The sequence below is a fragment of the Hemitrygon akajei genome, chromosome 30, assembly GCF_048418815.1.
Source record: "Hemitrygon akajei chromosome 30, sHemAka1.3, whole genome shotgun sequence".
Classification (NCBI taxonomy): domain Eukaryota; kingdom Metazoa; phylum Chordata; class Chondrichthyes; order Myliobatiformes; family Dasyatidae; genus Hemitrygon; species Hemitrygon akajei.
Window position 1 is genome coordinate 9,981,688 of NC_133153.1, and position 19,181 is coordinate 10,000,868.

Sequence of the window (19,181 nt, forward strand, 5' to 3'; positions counted from 1 at the left end):
CCACCCCTCTACTGGCATTTTCATCACCTTGATAATTCTTTCCTTGCAAACTCTCACCCAGCTCCCTTTTGAACTCTAGAACAGAATCTACACCCACACATTTCTGACATGAACCATTGTTTTTAAAACAACATTCTTTATGTTACTTTGGTTGTAAAGACAGTCACCTTCATCCCATGCCCCATAATTCTTGACAACCCCCCAACACACACAGTGGTTTCTCTATCTATACTCATGATTTTATTCACTTCAGTCAGATTTCTCTCAATCTCTTTTTCAGGAAGAACCATCCTAAATCCTCCAGCCTATACTTGCAACTAATACCCCTCATCCCTAGAATCATCATCACAAATCTCTTCAGTACTCTCTCCAGAGCTTTCAGGTCTTCCCCAACATGTGAAAGCTGTTAGCTGGAATCCGGGGGTGTCACACGAAGAATGGTACAAATTTAGCCAGTGTCTGGGCATCATTTCAGTTACTGCACATATCCTTAATCAAAGACTCAATAAAGGAATTTTGTGGAGCACATGGCAAATGAATACTAATTTCAAAATCAATGAACTCTACATACAGAAGCAATACTGTATTGTAACTCATCTTCCACATAGTCAGTGCTTTCTGCACAGGCTAACAATTTATTATGACCGCTGCTCAGGTAGGTTACATTTGGGAACAAATGTAGCTGGAGGATGAATCACCAAAGATTCACAGATGATGCCAAACATGATAGATGCCTTTTACACAGTAGTGGGCATCAAGAATTACAGAAGGGCATATTATATATTCGTATCTTGTTGCATTTATTGAATAATGTTGCAAAAATGATCACCAAATAATATAAAAATAGCTCAAGTTCTAGCATTTGCTTTGAAGTGCCTAGATTTAAGATTGAAAGAACAGGGAGGCCAACTCCTAACTCGGATATCAAGGCAAGAACATGCAAAATGTTCTCCAACCTGACTGGACAAATGAAAATAGTACAAATTTCTAAAGTAAGTATTAGAAGCAGGAAGTAAACTTAGAACTGATGGAGCTGCAGTTCAAAAGTGAGAACATCAAGCAAATGAATTTAATCAAAATTAAAACCACACAGAGATACTGCTGGGAGAATTTTTAGAGTGCCAACTCTGCACCTTGGTAAGACTTTCACATCAGCACTGGTGAGTCAAGTGCATCTTTGGTTAGGTCACATCTGGAGTACTGTTTGTAGTTCTAGTCACCACAGTGCAGGAAGTATGTAGAGGCTTTGGAGACGGAGCAGAAGAGATTCACCAAGGTGTTGCCTGGATTGGAGATACTTGGCTACAATGGAAGGTTAGATAAACCTAGATTGTTTTTCTGGACTGTTGGAGGCTGATGGGTGTTTTGACAACTGTATAAAATTAGGAGCCACAGCATAGAAATCAGTGTTTTGACTAGGGTGGAATTGACAAATTTTAGAGAACACAGGTTTAAAGTGGGAGGGAAAAATTTGAGAAAGTTTGGCCACCTAACCTGCCCAGTCCAGGGATGTAAACTTCAATCCCAGCACAGGATGCAGGTCATGAGATTGACCACCACCAGTGTCCCCGAGCACACAGACTCCGACCACCACCAGTGTCCCCGACCACACAGGCTCCGACCACCACCAGTGTCTCCGACCGCACAGGCTCCGACCACCACCAGTGTCCCCGACCGCACAGACTCCGAACACCACCAGTGTCGCCGACCGCACAGACTCCGACCACCACCAGTGTCCCCGACCGCACAGACTCCGACCACCACCAGTGTCCCCGACCGCACAGACTCCGAACACCACCAGTGTCGCCGACCGCACAGACTCCGACCACCACCAGTGACCCCGACCACCACCAGTGACCCTGACCACAGACTCCGACCACCACCAGTGACCCCGACCACACAGACTCCGACCACCACCAGTGTCCCCGACCACACAGACTGACCACCACCAGTGACCCTGACCACACAGACTCTGACCACCACCAGTGTCCCCGACCACACAGACTCCGACCACCACCAGTGTCCCCGACCACCACCAGTGTCCCCGACCACACAGACTCCGACCACCACCAGTGACCCTGACCACACAGACTCCGACCACCACCAGTGTCCCCGACCACACAGACTGACCACCACCAGTGACCCCGACCACACAGACTCCGACCACCACCAGTGACCCCGACCACACAGACTGACCACCACCAGTGACCCTGACCACACAGACTCTGACCACCACCAGTGTCCCCGACCACACAGACTCCGACCACCACCAGTGTCCCCGACCACCACCAGTGTCCCCGACCACACAGACTCCGACCACCACCAGTGACCCTGAGCACACAGACTGACCACCACCAGTGTCTCCGACCACACAGGCTGACCACCACCAGTGACCCCGACCACACAGGCTCCGACCACCACCAGTGACCCTGAGCACACAGACTCCGACCACCACCAGTGTCCCTGACCACACAGACTCCGACCACCACCAGTGTCTCCGACCACCACCAGTGACCCTGAGCACACAGACTGACCACCACCAGTGACCCTGACCACACAGACTCCGACCACCACCAGTGACCCTGAGCACACAGACTCCGACCACCACCAGTGTCCCTGAGGATACAAGCTTTTAGCAACACCAGCCCTTCTCAACACCAGATTGCAAATTTCATTCCCCACCTGTTCCAATATCCAAAGCAGGTGGGGCTTTTTCTGGTTCACAGAGGACTGCAAGTTGCCAAGACCACATCAGCAATACAGCTGGCAAATTTCCAGGGGCCAATTAAAGACCTCTCTAGACACCTTCTAGTGTGACAGGACAGAATTTGGTAGGTAAATGTGTGCCTTAAATAGCAGATAGGAGGATTAAAGTGAAACATATTTGGGAAAGTCAAAGTGGAAAAAGGAATTAAAATAGAAATAGTTGGGAAAACAGGAGTCAACATCTAAGAGGTTGTACTGGATGTTAGATGGTAGAGAAGGAGAAGAGAGAAATAAGTGAAAAATCTGCAGAAGAACATGACATCGCACAGAGAAAGAGCTCCCATTCTATTGGCTGACAACGCATCTAATAATAACAGTTTTCAGAAAGAGCTTGAAGACAAATTATTTAATCTTTTATGTGGACTCATCTTCCAATTACAGTCAGCTCTGCTTGGTGGCACAAGGGCACAGCCAGTATGGGCACTGCATCACTGCACCAGAATCCTGGATTCAAACATGACCACGAGTGCCATCTGTGTGGAGCTTCCCATCCATGTCCGAAAGACACAGAGTTGTGTTAGGTTAACTAGTCACCTGGTAGTCAGGTGAGTGTGGATTCAAGAGGAGGTGATGAGAATACAGAGAGAATAAAGAATGGTATTATATAGGGAGAGTGTAAAAGGGTTGCTTATGATCAGTGTGATACCTCACTGACTCCATTTAACAGTGTAGGGAGGCTCATTATCTGTACATTCCCCTTCTTTTCACTCACCTCCATTTTCATTCTTTTCTTCACCACCCCTTCCTCTCTTTAGCTTGCTACAGCAGGGTACTTTCCAGTATCAGCACCAGGTTTAATTTAAGCCTTGGACCATCTCCCCGACCACCATTTCCACTGTAAGCTGTCTCTTGCAACTCAAAGTTTTGCAGCTTTACAAGCTGTCCTGCCTGCTCAGAATCTCCTGCAACAATTAGTGGATAGTTTATGGCAATGCCAGCAACCCCAGTCAAATCTCAAATGACTAAACAAAAAGCTTTATCAGTAAAAATTAATAATTAATAAGCCAAGTAAATGCAAATGCTAAAACAGGCTGAAGCAGGGATGCTCATACTATGGTTCACTAGTAACATGCACTCAGTCATCCCAGACAGGTGCACGGGACAACCCTCAAGAGTTCTAAGAGCTGTAATTGTATGTTTAAAATAAACTCTACCAGCTAACATCTCCAATAAATGGGCTGGCAAAGAAAATACTGCTCCCATGTGATGCCTGCCATAACTGGAAGGCTGGCCACATAAGCACAGTTCTGCAGCTCCACGAATGAAGCTGGTATCAATTACCTTAGGCTTGTTAATGGGAGGCTTTTCTAAGCTGAAAGAGCAACAATTTTTTTTTTATTAACTAGAATATTCAAAGCTTCAGTTCAACACTGAGTCTTTTGGGGAGCATTTTCAGATTTCCAATGCCTTTATGTTTGAACATTTTTCCCTTTAAAACTTTAAGTGAGATTTGATCCATACTCCAAGTCAGAGCAGGTGTTTCATGAGTGCATTGGTGATTAGCCCCGTCATTGTTCTGGGAGCATCTTCTCAGCACAACACTTCTAATGGGGAGATCGTCTGCTGCTGAGTGGGGAAACTGTGTGGTGTGCTGCAGGATTTAACAACATTAAAGAGACAGGCATCACAGTTTTTAAGGGGGTTTGAGGAGTGGAAGGGTGGCAGGAGAGTGACAGGGTTCAGACCGGGCCACAGGTCCACAGCGTTGGCCATTTTGTTTTATGAACCTCATTGTAGGCAGCTTAATCAGTGTCAATGTACACCTCTCAAGTCCAGGGGTAATGCCTTCATGGCCTATTCTAATGCATCGGCTAAAATGATCAACATTCTTTCAGAGTGGGTGTGCTGCATTGTACATAGTCACATCCTGTCCTGTCAGTTGTGGGGAGGCAAGAATCAAGGCCATTGTTTTGGGTACTTCATCTGCAAGCTGCCCCATGGTAAATGGAATGGGCTACAGGAGTGTAAATCATTCATCCACAGAAGAGTTGGTGGCAAGTTCAATGCAAGCTCAAAAACAACACCCATCTTCCACTGAGTCCTTTACATAATACTGGTTTTGACAATTTCTGGTAATGGCTCGCCCCTCTGTTCCCATGTCTTGCCACATGCATCTTTTCTTACCTTGCACTGTCATTCAATCTACTCTCATTTCTCTCAGATCATAACAAGCTTGAAACACACTTTTCAGCCTGATGGTTAGAGCAGACACTGGAGGTAAGTTTACACATAATTCAGTATCACATTCCAGATTGCTTCTGAATATCTGCACCTATTATCATGGGGCTTTCCCTTCCACATGAACTCAGTCTGTAAGAATGCACGGGGGACATGCAATAAAAGCAGCTAGTGTAAGTGACACTGTGTCTCTTGACCTGTGGATCAGGAACAATGCCAGTGATGTTCTCATTCTGTTCACCGTCTTGTGAATAAGATAAAAGAGACAGCAGAGACAACTCAAGTAGTGACTGTGGACAAAGAAACAGCTAATGTTTCATGATAGAGGTGTTTTAATCAAAATTGGAGAAAATTGAAGCTGAGCAAGTTTAATATGCAAAGGGAAGGATACAGCATCCCATTCTGATGAAGGGTCCTCTACCTGGAATGGCAGTCCTGTTTATTTTTCCACAGTGCCTGACCTGTTGAAGAGGTCTGCATCAGACTGCGAGGAAGGAGAGATTGAACAATAATGCGAGGCAAAAAAGGGTGGAGATGGCAAAGTGTGGGTCTAGAGGAAGTGAAGATGGGAGAGAAAGAATGATGATTCAGTTGTTGAATTCAATACCAAGCTTAAAAGGTTGGAAGAATGGGGGTGAAATTAAAAGGGACTCCAGACTCTGCACTGGAAGGTGAGATTGTTGTGATTTTCTGACTGTTTGACGCCGTGGTTCACAGACCAGCTCCTAACACATTAACAACTGGCAATTAGAATAGTCAAGAGAGTCCTGCTGAAGGGTCTCAGCCTGAAACATCAACAGTACTCTTTTCCACAGATGCTGCCTGGCCTGCTGAGTTCCTCCAGCATTGTGAATGTGTTGCTTGGATTTCCAGCATCTGCAGATTTTCTCTTGTGAGCAGAAGACTCGCGTATGTTGGGGTAAAGGAGAAATAAAAGAGCAGGCTTTAAAGAACTAGCTAAGAGTGAGTAAACAATGACACTGAGCTGAAAACTCTACAACTGGGGAAGAACAAGCAGCTGAGGCCACAAACCTCCCCATGAACAGTGGCCGGAACAATAGGTAGTGACAATCAGCACTGTGAGACAAGGAGTAGGAGGACTGATGATAGTTGGAACAGGGCTACTGGGGAATGGCGCATAGAAACTCCAGAATGGACAGAGGTAAATGCAGTCTAGGTGTGCACCACTGAGCATGCAAGTCTTTCAAATATGCTTTGCTACAAATAATATCCTATTAGCAGAAGATCATGTGGGAAATGCATTGGCACAGATCCCTGCTGTAACAGAAGGGAAGAAAGATATTCTATTGGAGGAGCCATCCGAGACCAATTACGTCTCCAATAATCTGGTAGCCCTAGCAAAGACACGACAGGGGCGGCGCTGAAATTAGAGGATTATTTTAATTCACAGTCAATTCAAATATCAGGAAATTACACGTTTGGGATGAGGAGTCAGGGCAGGAGAATTGACAGTCAATATATTGTTGCAGAAAAAGGATTTACCCAGCCAGCAAAACATTTGACCTGACTTGAAAAGTCACAGCCCAATGGAAATGACAGTGAAAATTGCTTCAGAATTTCATCCATCGTTAAGCACAAAGAGGATGGCAGCTGATGGTTAGAATACTACAGTTAAAGCTCCATTTCCAGAGCAACATCAGTGCTGTGTTTTGTAAATCCCTCTTGCAAATGCAATGACAACTATCCACCACATCTGCTCTGTCAAGGGTGCAAACTGTTAAACAACACGTTTCAAAGGAGGCTGATTCAAAGGCAGCAAAATCAGAATAATGCGGCGTCTGCCCCACCACTGGGAAAGGCGGGAAGCAGCAAGATTTCAAGGTCAAGGTGTGGACAAATGATTTTTGTTTTGTATTTGAACAGTTTGTCTTCTTTTGCACACTGGTTGCTTGTCAGTCTTTGTGTGTGTGTTTAGTTTTTCCATTGATTCTATTGTACTTCGTTGTGAATGCTGCAAGAAAATAAATATCAGGGTTGTATATGGTGACATACACATACTTAGATAATAAATTTTCTTTGGCCTTTGAAATAACTTATTTGGGGAAGTGAGGAGAGATACAGCATCAGATTCTTCTATTGTGAAGACTACCATAAAAATCCGTTTACATCACTTGATCAACAAGTACAGCTAATCAACAGTTGTAGATTCCAGCAGCCAATGATTAAAATAGTTAAAAGTCATTATTGAGTTTGGATCTATATCGCTTCGAATTTTGAAGAATGAAAGATGACCTTATAGAAGCATGCAAGATTCTGAAACGGCTTGACTCGGTAGATATTGAGCTATTTTCACGAGTATGAGGCTCACAAACAAGTGGACAGAGATACAAATTTAGCAGGCGACCACTTGAAACAGTGAATATCTGGAATTCTCTGTCCCTGGGAGTAGTGGAGGACAGATCATTAAATGGACTTAAGGTGCAGATTGAGAAAAATTTGAAAGATCAGGGGATTGAGGGTCATGGGGATCTGGCAAGTGTGGATCAGCTATGATCATATTGAATGACAGGGAAGGCCAGAGGAGCCTGGCAGTTTACTCCTGCTCTTGTTTTCTTGTGCTATGCATCATGATCTAATCATGATGGAACAACTGAGGAGAAAATTATTTACTCAAAGAGTGGTCAATCATTGGAATTTCTATCCTGAGGAACTGCAGTAGCTCAATTACTGATGTTGAGGTGGAGGATCAATCAATATTGTATAGAATGGAGTTGGCTTACTTGTTCTTATTTCTCATCTCCCTATAATAAAGTGGAATCAGAAAATCAGCAGGTCAAGCAGTATCTGTGGACCTGAATGGAGTTCCACTAATCCGTTAGTGTTACACATTTTAGATCAAAGACCCCTTATAAGAAAGGGACGGAGAAAATAAATCAGTTTTAAGTTCTAGAGAGAGTGGGAGAGTGGAGAAGATAAAGATAACAAGAGATATCCCCTTTATTCTATCCAACCCTCCCCCTATACAACACACAATTAACTTGCTTCCTCTCTTTCCAGTACTGACGAAGGGTCTTTGACCCAAACGTTTCTCAGTTCACAGATGCCTGAGTGTTACAAACACTAGTTTCTTTTATTGTACATTTCTAGCATTTTTTTTTTGAAATTCATCAAATTAACTGTAAGATTAACTGGACAGATGAGTTTAGTGAGCATTGTCCTGCACCAGCAACAAGACCACTCAGATGCAGATAGTGAGAACACACACAGGGTTGATCTGACAACTGGTGGCTAATCACACACCCATCACAACTACAGAGACACCAGTGGGAGATGCCCCTCTTCAACATGTACATGAGCAAGTACCCAAAGGTTTCACCAATGCAACTAAGAGTCCAAATGTGGATTCCAAACCAACTCACGACAAAAGGAATGAACTGTCCGCTAATTTTGGGGGTCTGATGAGGGGACACAAACTGTCACCCCAATTTTCTGAGAGTTTGAATCCAAGAAGAACTATATTCAAAAGAGACTGAACCAATCAAGGTAAAAACTACTATTGTCAAAGTTGAAAAAAGGTTAAGAGACAGTGCACACAATTTATTGAGTGTCCAATACAATTCTCTCAGTGACAACCCTGCAGACTTGCAAACAGCCACTATTTTAAGGAGCCAATATCAACTTTTGTGTGAAAAGTGCTATAACTTTCTGGTCTTCATCAATGCTCCTCCTAAATGGATTAAACATGGATCGTGCCTGGCTGCAAAGGGCATATGGGAGGACTTGAAGTTGATTTCCACAGCTTAAGACAAGACTCCATTCAGGTCACATCTGTTTGAATGCTTTCTGCAGGGGAAACAGTGCAAAGTATACGTTAATTCCCCAAACTACCCACCCTCCAAAAGCGTGGCTGGAAGGTCAAACATTCTCAACTTTTCCCAAAATTGTTTTACATCTAGCCATGAATCATTGTTGAGCTAATTTCCTGTTTGAGTATCATGCAGGGCCACTCTCCATCACAGGATTCATCCCAGCAGAGCTGCTGATATATTGCAGACTTTGAATGTACTGGAGTCTACACCAGCCTGGCACAGAGGTGTGGGTAGAGGGACAAATGGAGTCTACACCAGCCTGGCACAGAGGTGTGGGTAGAGGGACAAATGGAGTTTACACCAGCCTGGCACAGAGACAAATGCCATCTACACCAGCCTGGCACAGAGACAAATGGAGTCTACATCAGCCTGGCACAGAGGTGTGGGTGCAGGGACAAATAGAGTTTACACCAGCCTGGCACAGAGACAAATGCCATCTACACCAGCCTGGCACAGAGACAAATGGAGTCTACATCAGCCTGGCACAGAGGTGTGGGTGCAGGGACAAATAGAGTTTACACCAGCCTGGCACAGAGACAAATGCCATCTACACCAGCCTGGCACAGAGACAAATGGAGTCTACATCAGCCTGGCACACAAAGGGTGTGGGTGGAGGGACAAATGGAGTCTACACCAGCCTGGTAAAGAGGTGTGGGAGCAAGGACAAATAGAGTTTACACCAGCCTGGCATAGAGACAAATGGAGTCTATATCAGCCTGGCACAGAGGTGGGGGTGCAGGAACAAAAGGTGATACAAAAGCAAAATTGTGATTCACACCATAGCATTTCTGGATGAGGAAAAGTGAAATAGTTCAAGAACAGGAGAATAAGAGTGAAGATTGAAGATGAAGTACAACAAACAGGCTTAAGTGGAATATCTGTGATAGATTAAGTTTGCAGTACACGGGAGAAATGCGCAGTGATGAATGCATTCCAGAAGATGATACAGTATCTATACTGACAAAGGATTATGTCGAACAACCATACTCCAAAGAGAGGAGGCGAGATTGATTTTTTTACACTTTCTCCAGACGAGGAGGTAGTTACAGCCTGAAATCTGATCACTATTAAGCAGAACCAAGTGCTTGAGAAAGCCAGACAATGGACTGAACCTGTCTTTGCTATAAATACCCAAACCATTCTTTGAAAGAAGAGCAGTGTACTCTATTTGTAATTAAATCTGTGAATGAGTCATGTGTGTATGTGTGGGAGAGACAGATCCGATGACATGATTGTACATGTGACTTCAGTGCGCACACCCATTATTGCTCTTCAATAAAGTGTTAACACGTGTGCTGAAGCTCCTGGATTATTTAACACATCTACTCACCACTGTGTAACACTTTCACAGACAGGCTCCCAATACACCACAGAAACAATCCAAAACAATCAATTCTCATAAATGATCAAAATAACCTGTGGCTTTGAATCAGAACCTACTGCCTGAAACCTAGTTCTGTCAAGTCTAAAAGCAAGTCTATATTACTCAGCAACTCCAAGCACAATTAATGGTAAACTCAACTGAGAGGTTTATAAATTACATGGCACTGATTGTGTCTATATTCAGTCCGTACATCCTGAGTGAGACATCCCTCTGAATTTCTTACAAAATAAACCTCCGTTACAGCGAAAGGCAGCCAGTCATCCTGAGGTAGAGGGAAATCTCCTCAGCAGCAGACAGCAACCTTCAAATTGTCCTCAAGCTATCCGTTGAACAATTAGAATTAAACTTCACACAGGAAGACACAGTCTGGGTTACTCCTCTTTAGCAGCACGATATATTCATTGGAGTGAGAGAGGGCCATTCTGCTCACATTCCCATTCTACTATTCAAATAGAACAAGAACGATTTGCAGCTTATTTCTGATTACTCCTCATCTCTCAGCAGACTTGCCCAATGAAATTCAGATAGCCTCAGTCTTAGAAAGTTCCACTGGCACACAAATTATTCAGCTGCTTGAGGTAAAGGGTTCCAGTTTTCTGCCACCCCTTGTAAAAAGCATTCCTCCTTTAATTTCTGAAAGCGCAAACTGTGACCACAAGGCTGATGTCCCATGTTAAGGATTCAGAGAACAAGGATCTTCTCTGATTACAGACATTATACTCCCTTATTACTAGATTCTTGCTGTAAACTCTATGTATTGAATATCTCACATTCACCTTGCTGGAAATGGAAAATTGCTGTGTTCGCTGCACATGAATTAGGTTCTCACTGTACCTTCTGCCCATGTATTGAGACAGCTATGCATTCTAGGTGTGAATTGGGTAGCTATTTTACATTCTGCTTGTGATATGGATTCCTTCTGTAGGGTCTGCCTCTGAAATGGTAGCTGTTATACACTCTAGTTGTGACTCTCTGCCTGAATTAGTTCCTGGGTACCTTTACACACCCCACTCTGTGAATTGACTTGTACCTTGCATCCTTCCTGTAAACAAGCTACCTGATGTTCACCCACCTTTGAAATGGATAACTTGTGCTGTATATCCATTTGGATCACTTCTTTGGTGGACATCAATGGACTCTTTAATCCAGCAGGGAAACAACTGGCTCACAACTATCAAAATTCTGCTGGAATTCAGGACGAAAATTGCTCCCCATAATTCCTACATCACTTGTGCAATTCCATCCCAGTGATTTCATCAACATATCTTGGTCTGATGGTAAAAAGCATCACTACAATCCAGTGATACTGATACTTCACTTAGCAACACAGCTCCATTGAAACATAGCCAAACATAATCATCAATTCCAAAGATCTGGATTAATCTGAAATTAACAAAGCAGTGTGGTGTAATGCCACAATTCTACTAAATCAGAATCACTGTGGAATAATAAAACTCCTCAGGTCTTCATTTTCCACAATTTCAAATAGGAATTGTTATAGTGGAAATGATCAGTCTGTCAGAATTCAGCACATGGTTAAAAATTTCTAAATGTGATTCAGAAAAAAACAAATTTAGTAAAACACACCAAGCTGATTAAAGCAGATTATTCAAAACAAATAACTAAGTTTTAACTAAACTATGAAAGCAACTCTGGGGTGAAGATGGGCAGCTCCCAGAGGCAGGGCCAGAGGATGTCTTTGCAGGGCAGAGTACAGAGAGAAAATCTGGGCACGTTTGCACATACTGGTAAATCAACATCACTATGATCATGATTTCACTCAAATAATTTCACATGTCACAAGCAGAATCTTGTAGTTCTGAGGCTTTCATCTTCATCCAAGCTAGTTTATAAGTGGAGTATAAACTCCATGCTAAATATCTCTTAGAAACAAACATCACAAGAAACTGCAGATATAGCTTCAATGAATGTGCCATTGATATCAATGAAGCCGGGGTGTCACTTGTTTACAGCCACCCAGAAGAGGGGTATTGAAGTCGAGGCACTCAACCGAATGCAGTGTGGCGCGGTGACCAGTCTGACCCCCGAGTTGTATTGTGTTTGACGGCATCAGCCCAAGACCCTGAGTCCATGAATATTTTACTGATATTTCATAAATGCTTGCTATCTTATGCGCTACGTGTGCGTTGTGCTATGAATGACTGTTGGTACTGCATTTTGCACCTTGGCCCCAGAGTAACATCGTTTTGTTTGGCTGTATTCAAGGGTGTTCATGTATGGTTGAATGACAATTGAACTTTCAAAAAAAATGCAATAACAAGTTCTCATAAGATCAATATTTTTTAAATATACAAACCATTTTATATTTCAAGGAGCTTTTACTCACCCACAGTATCACAGGGCTCATCTTTATGCACACAGAAGTTAGTCCTGCAAACAAACGGGAAGAGGGGATCACTTTCTGAAGATAATTCTTCACGTGTCCCTGACACAATCACAAAGCTAGGCAGCATTAAGCAATGCTGCAAAATGATGCCTGTTAAATGATAAATTCAAACTAAATTTTAAAAACACGCTCTTCACTCAGATGACTTTTGGAACAGTGTATGTTGAATGTTACAGGTGAGAAGAGTGAAGATATGTACGTGGATGAGAGGAGGAGGTAACTTATTTATATGATGCATAACTGTTTGGGAAAGAATGTTGGTGGCAATAGGGGGTAATAAAGGGGAGTATGGGTGGGTTTTAGTGAGTTTTGCTGATGAGGAGCAGGAGAAATGTCAAAGAGCATGGGTCATTTCTTGTGGAGTCACGAGTTTGTGGGATATTGGATGGGTGCAGAAGATGGTTGCTCATGGGCTGTACAAGAGATCAGTTCACATCAGCTTCAGTCCTGAGAGCTGCTCTAGAAGCAAAGGCCTGAAATATCCAATAGACACAACACACAGGCAAGGAGATAATAAACAATTCTTAAATTAAGATTTGTTAACATCAAATCAATATCAGGGTCAGAGACAACACACAGTGGCAGGTGGATCATGGGGAGAGACAGTACTGACCATGTATGATATGACTATCATCAGGCTGAGGGATGAATCTCAAAATTGGCAAAGGCTTTCACTCCCCCTCTCCAGGAGACTGATCAGCTGACTGTGCAACCACACCTCACCAGGGCTGGATGAGCTAACCAGTTGATCTTCCCTCTCCCTTGTTTCACGGTTCTGACACACACCTCAGTGAAAATGGCCTTCAAGAAGGGAACTAAGACATTGGAGTGAAGAGGACCTAATCCAAAGTTCCGTGATATTTTGAAATGAAATTGTCTCTGACTTCTCATCTGCATCAGGTAGGATCAGTTGAACTTTTCTTACTGCCAATACCGGTGTTTTTAAGCAATGTTTCCTTCAAGCAAAGGGAACCAAAAGTGCAGAAGAACCTTTAGCTCCCCACAATACTGGACAGCTTTTTATTACACTCAAATTCAGCTCGTAAACACCTCCCAGTATCCTAATCTTTTAATTCCTACTGAGCTCTCATACAAATATGGTCAACATGGAATTAATTTATGGATAGCTTTCTTCCCACTTCTCTCTAGGAAATGTTATATTGAATACAGAAACCGTATACTCTGATATTTAACTTTCAAGATCCACCAATTAACTTCAATGAATCCAGATTAAAATAACTTGAAAAGATGGAAACACTCAGTAGGCCTGTCTACATCAAACTTCACTAGCCATCTGTCAGCTCACTATATATACCACCGATAATCTGGTCAGCTTCCTTTGAGTCTGTAACCTATCCCTCATACGCTAAACTAACTACTCACACTGAATCTGTAAACCTGCTTACCAGGAACAGGAAATCTATCAGCAATACTCCCTCAGTAAAATCTGTCCCCATTACTTACTGCATTCTATTTATTTTGTTCCAAATTCTCTTTGACATAATTTGTTACATTCCTGACCCTCTAGTTCCACTGAAACCTCATGCTAGATGTGGTCAAGAGTTACAGACCATAAGCCAAATCTCTTGCTGGAACTTTATTTCCACAGATACTACCTGACCTGATGGGGTTTTCTTCCCAACGTTTTCTGCTTCTGTTTAAAATCAAGGTGTTTCTTAACTGGAAGCTGGTGCAGGCCAATGAGGTGGTGGTGACTAAACTGGGTGCGAGTTGGGAAAGTAGAACAGGGACCCAGGCAAGAGGAATGCTGGGATCAGCAAGTCTAGGATCAGATTTCAGTATTGGCAGTGTCAGGCAATGCTACAGAGAAGGAACTCACACTCTGAGTGACAACTTGGATTTGTGATCCAATGCTCATCACAAAGTTACGTATCACAAACAGATTCAGAGAGTTATTCAGCACAAAAACAGGCCCTTTGGTCCAACTGGGTAAGAATGGTTTAGGTTGAGAAACAAAGTACCATAAATCTGAAATAAAATAAGATAATGCTAGTGATACCCTGTAGGTCAGGCATTATCTAGTGAATGAAACAATGCTCACAGTTCAGGTCAAAGACTTCTATATATAAAAAAAATCAGAACCAGAGAAGGCTAAAATCTTAAATCTTGTTTTAGGTTGCAGGGAAACAAAAGGAAGGACTGTGGATACAGGAGAGATTGAACCATACACAAATGATTGAAACCCATTTAGATGGAAATCTTAGCCAGCATGGACCAGATGGCTGAAGGGCACATTTTGATGCCTTTTGACTATGATTGAGCAGGTGCAAACTAACTTGTCATCTGAAAGACCTCTCATTTTATAGGTCAGCACTATTTTGGGAGACCGCAGTTAAGGAAGGCAGAGGATGGGTGGTAAAGTCGTAAGTCAGCTCTGGGTGTCTGACTTGTTGCAGTTTATTTAGACCTTTTCTTAAGACCAATCTCCTCTGAGCAGCTTTAGCAACTAGTTCACCAATTGCCTAACTTCTGAGGACTGCAGATTTGGAGTCTTTGGGTGCTATATTGTCAAGTAGTTGCCAAGATATCTTGCAAAGAAATGAGATCCATTTACTTTCCTGTTATAAAAAAACTCCATTGTCTACTCCTGTGTATTGATATGTGGCAAGGCCATTTAACATCAACAACTTAAAGCTTGCTGGATCTAAGCACTATTGCAGAAACATTTTTTTAAATAGCAATGTATTACTGAAACTACAGTAATTCCTGATTCACAACTGCTGGATTATGTGGCTAGAGGACCCTAATAATTTCCTAGAGAAAGACAGGGCATAAGCAGCCACAATATTGGCCGAAGAGAATAACCATAAACAAAAGCAAAAGGGGAACAGAACAAACCAAGTTTTAATTCTGCTGCAATCCAGCCGGAGGAGCAGGTCTGCAGTCAAGCGCTGGCAGTCAGCACTGGGATTACACTGGCAAGGAGCAGGTTGGCTTCCAGTCAGAGCAACTGCCAGATCCGTGGCAGTCTGCCTTCCAAGTGGAGTTGGTCCCCAGGGAAGAAGTCTATGACGCACAGTCATCAGCAGCACTATTACAATTTACCTTTATTCAGAGAAAACTTCAATACACAAAAGATCCCACCAGGGCAGCCTTGGCTTAGGTTCAGAGTGTACTTGGGATCTGGGGCTGCTCAAATTATCCAAAAAAATTTTTTATCTGCACAAGCAGTATTTACTGTAGAGCCACCTTAGTTCAATTATCACATGGTGCTAGCTGCAGCAAACTATCTACAACTTCAATATCCACGAGTGTGCTTTACAAGCACATCCTCATGTCGGTGCTGAATAGACTGCTAAACTTTTGAAAGACTACTGCATAAAAGTTTTTAAAAATGTGAATTCAATGAATGCCAAAGCACTTATCTTCCTAAAATGCTCAGTATTACATCATGCAGGAATGCAGATTTATACATTACATTAAAAATCTCACAGGTGCTTTATTTTAACTGCCTTGGAAACCTTGTCACAGCTTTGGCTCTTTCCCAGGACAATATCAGACCCTTTTGGTTCAGATTTATTATTTTAACTATTTTCACATAACTGAAATATTCTTTGCAAAGACTGGATTATTTTTTTTTAAAAGCAGATTTTGTTATGTGGAAGTTCCTGACCAAAGGTGAGCAAGCTGCCTTCCGTCACCCATACACTGTAATTTCAGGCCCCAACTACAATACACAGCGTACTGGCGTGAAATAGCGCAATGCAGATATAGACGATGAGTGCTGTGAATCTTAACTCCATCAGTATACCTTGCTTCCACAACCTTTACCACCCTAATGGAACAACTCCCGTTTTGAAATTTGATAAGTTCCAGATAGAGTCACAGAGCAACGCAGCACAGAAACAGGTCACTCAGCCCAAACCATCCACACCTACCAAGATGTCCACCTGAGCTGGTCCTACTGGTGTTTGGCCCCTATCACTCTGAACCTTTCCTATGCATACGCTTGTCCAAGCATATTAAGATCTCCTGACCTTGCCGATCTACAACTGATGTTTGTCTAAACACTATCCCTTGTTATTAATGAAATGAGGCAGGAAAATAAAATTCAGAACAGGGAAAGCTTGGAGTAAATTCCATTTGAGCAGACCTTGCCTTCATTTAAAAAAAGATCTTTGTCAATAACGGAGAGATTCCTTCAAACTCATAACTTTCCCTGGCAGAGAGGAGTGCGGGGTTTTCAACATTCCAGTGTGAACAAACTGGATCTTGATCCAAAACCTGCATGAAAGCACATCCCTTCCTGCAGCCAATGAAGGACTGCAGTTACTGTTTTAACGTGGGGGAGACAGTTTATCGGTACCCAGTAATACAATAAGTCCCCGGATAACCTACATTAATAGTACTTAGTCAAGTTACAAGGTGAAATTCCTAGTCATCTTCATTACATAGATCTGTGGAACCCTTTGGAATGGAAAAATGAAACTTCAATTACCATATCAAAAGCAAAGCACATCTGCTGACACAACACACTCCCACATCTACATACAGTGAAACTTCCAGAGTCAGGCTTCAATCAACAAACTTGATTCAGAGGAAAAGCCATCCATTCCAACTCTCTACGAGAAAGTTTCAATTTCCCTCAGCAGATAAACTATTTGATCCTACCAATATTTTTGTTCATAGGCTTTTTAGTGTGGGTTGGGGGAGGTTAAAACCTGGGTGAGCTAACTTTTATCTGTACTGTCCACAGATCCTCCAACAGTAATATTGACATACAAAGCAAACATTAAAACATCTAAAGTGAGTGTTCCAGAAACAACAGCAGGCTGGGAGATTTGATGCACTCAGATCTGGATGTGGCATCTGAAGTAATTTATTTCACTGAAAATTGCTTTCAGGCCCTTCAGTAACTTCTCTCACCTATCCAGTGAAGCTATGACCATCAGAAATCTCTTAGCATAATAAACCTAATTTAAATTACCCATCTGACACACTAACATTTTAAACTCGTGCCTTGCGATTTCTAGGGCAGCAAGTTAACCATGAAGCCATTAAGAGTCAGAAATGTATTTCAGGGAAATGATTAGGATTAAAATGTAGTGGTCTGATAAGGAAGTTTGCAGAATACAAAGTGAAGGAAGTATAGATGGTGAGAAAGTTTGTTCATGGATTCAGCAGGATATAGACCAGTTGGAAATGTGGGCAGAGAAATGGCAGATGGAGTTTAATTCACATAAATACGAGGTGTACACTCATGGAGAGCAAATATAAGGGAAAGATGTACAGAAAATGGAAGGACCCTTAGGTGCATTTATGTACAGGGGATCTTGGCGTGCAGGTCCCTAAATATATTGGGTGGTCAGGAGTTGAGTATAAAAGTTGGGAAGTTATGTTGCAGCTGCTTTACACTTTTGTCAGGCCAAGCTTAGAGTATTATGTACAGTTTTTGCCACCACATTGCAGGAAGAATGTGAAGGCATTGGGGAGACTTCAGTGCAGAAGACATTCACAAAGATGTTGCCTGGATTATAGAATGTTAGCTACAAGAAGAGGCTGGGCAAACTTGGATTGTTTCCTCTGGAGCATCAGAGATCTTATCAAAAATTATGAAAAATGTTGACAGGGTTGATGTCAGAGTACTTCTCCCAGGAGAAAAAATATCTAATACAAGATCATATGACTTTAAGATGAGAAGGATAAAAATTAAAGAAATTGATATGAAAACCTTTTTAATACACAGAATGGTAGCTGCCTGGAATGCATGGCCAGGGGAAATGGTGACATCAAATGCAATAATGTTTAAGAAGAATTTAGACAGGCACACGAACAGGCAGGGATTTAGCGATACAGACTACGTGCAGTGAAACTGTCATTATGGTTGGCATATACGTCATGGGCAAACTGCTCACGCTGGGCTGTACTGTTTTGTTACTGTACTCTGAAGGAGAACACCATGCAATTTTACTCTACAGTTAACATAAGCTTGCAAGCTACTCTTGCCAAGGATGATGAGGCAGGGGAATTTTGTACATGACTAAAATGTTTCAACATCAGCTGTCACTGGAAGACATTAACAACAAACTCTTTTCGACAATGAGGAGAAGCCCCATGTCAATCTTCAGATTCTCAGATCAACACTGCTATCCATCAGTTAACACAAACTCAGGGAATGCTGGAAATTCAGTTGAAGCTTAAAGCAGGAACACTGCTCTTCACTGGCCAATGTCAGGAAAAGCCACGCAGATAAGACACTTGGGGATGATACAGAAATCTGAAGGCTTTGATACAGCTGCTGGGAATGTAATGCTGATTTGGAACATCTGGAGGGACAAATTAAAAGATGTATTTCAACTGGATGTTTGAAAGCTCAGGCAAGACAAAACTGATACTTGAGGTGATATCATTCCCAAAGCAGGGAGTTAAAATGAACAGTGAAATACATCACTAACAACACAATGACCAGCAGATGACAGCACCAATGGGACTGTGTGTTGGAAGTCCCAGCACATAACAATAGTTCAGAATCAAACAGCAACTGAGCAGTTTCTTTGCAATAGCCTGTTCTGATCTAATTAAAGGATTGAGGAGTAATTTATCTGTGGATAATGACAACCCATTGGAGGCCATGGCTGCTTTGCTTCCTACGAAC

At 42.5% G+C, this 19,181-nt stretch overlaps 1 protein-coding gene across 3 annotated transcripts in view; it reads right to left on the reverse strand.

Moving 5' to 3' along the window:
* The window catches only part of adamts17 (ADAM metallopeptidase with thrombospondin type 1 motif, 17), a 429,617-nt gene that overhangs the window by 312,027 nt on the left and 98,409 nt on the right, over positions 1 to 19,181 (reverse strand). For all 3 annotated transcript variants that reach the window (XM_073032969.1, XM_073032968.1, XM_073032970.1), the window contains one exon: positions 12,506 to 12,549. In XM_073032969.1, coding sequence (XP_072889070.1) covers positions 12,506 to 12,549 — 44 coding nt within the window. The remainder of the gene's footprint in view (positions 1 to 12,505; positions 12,550 to 19,181) is intronic.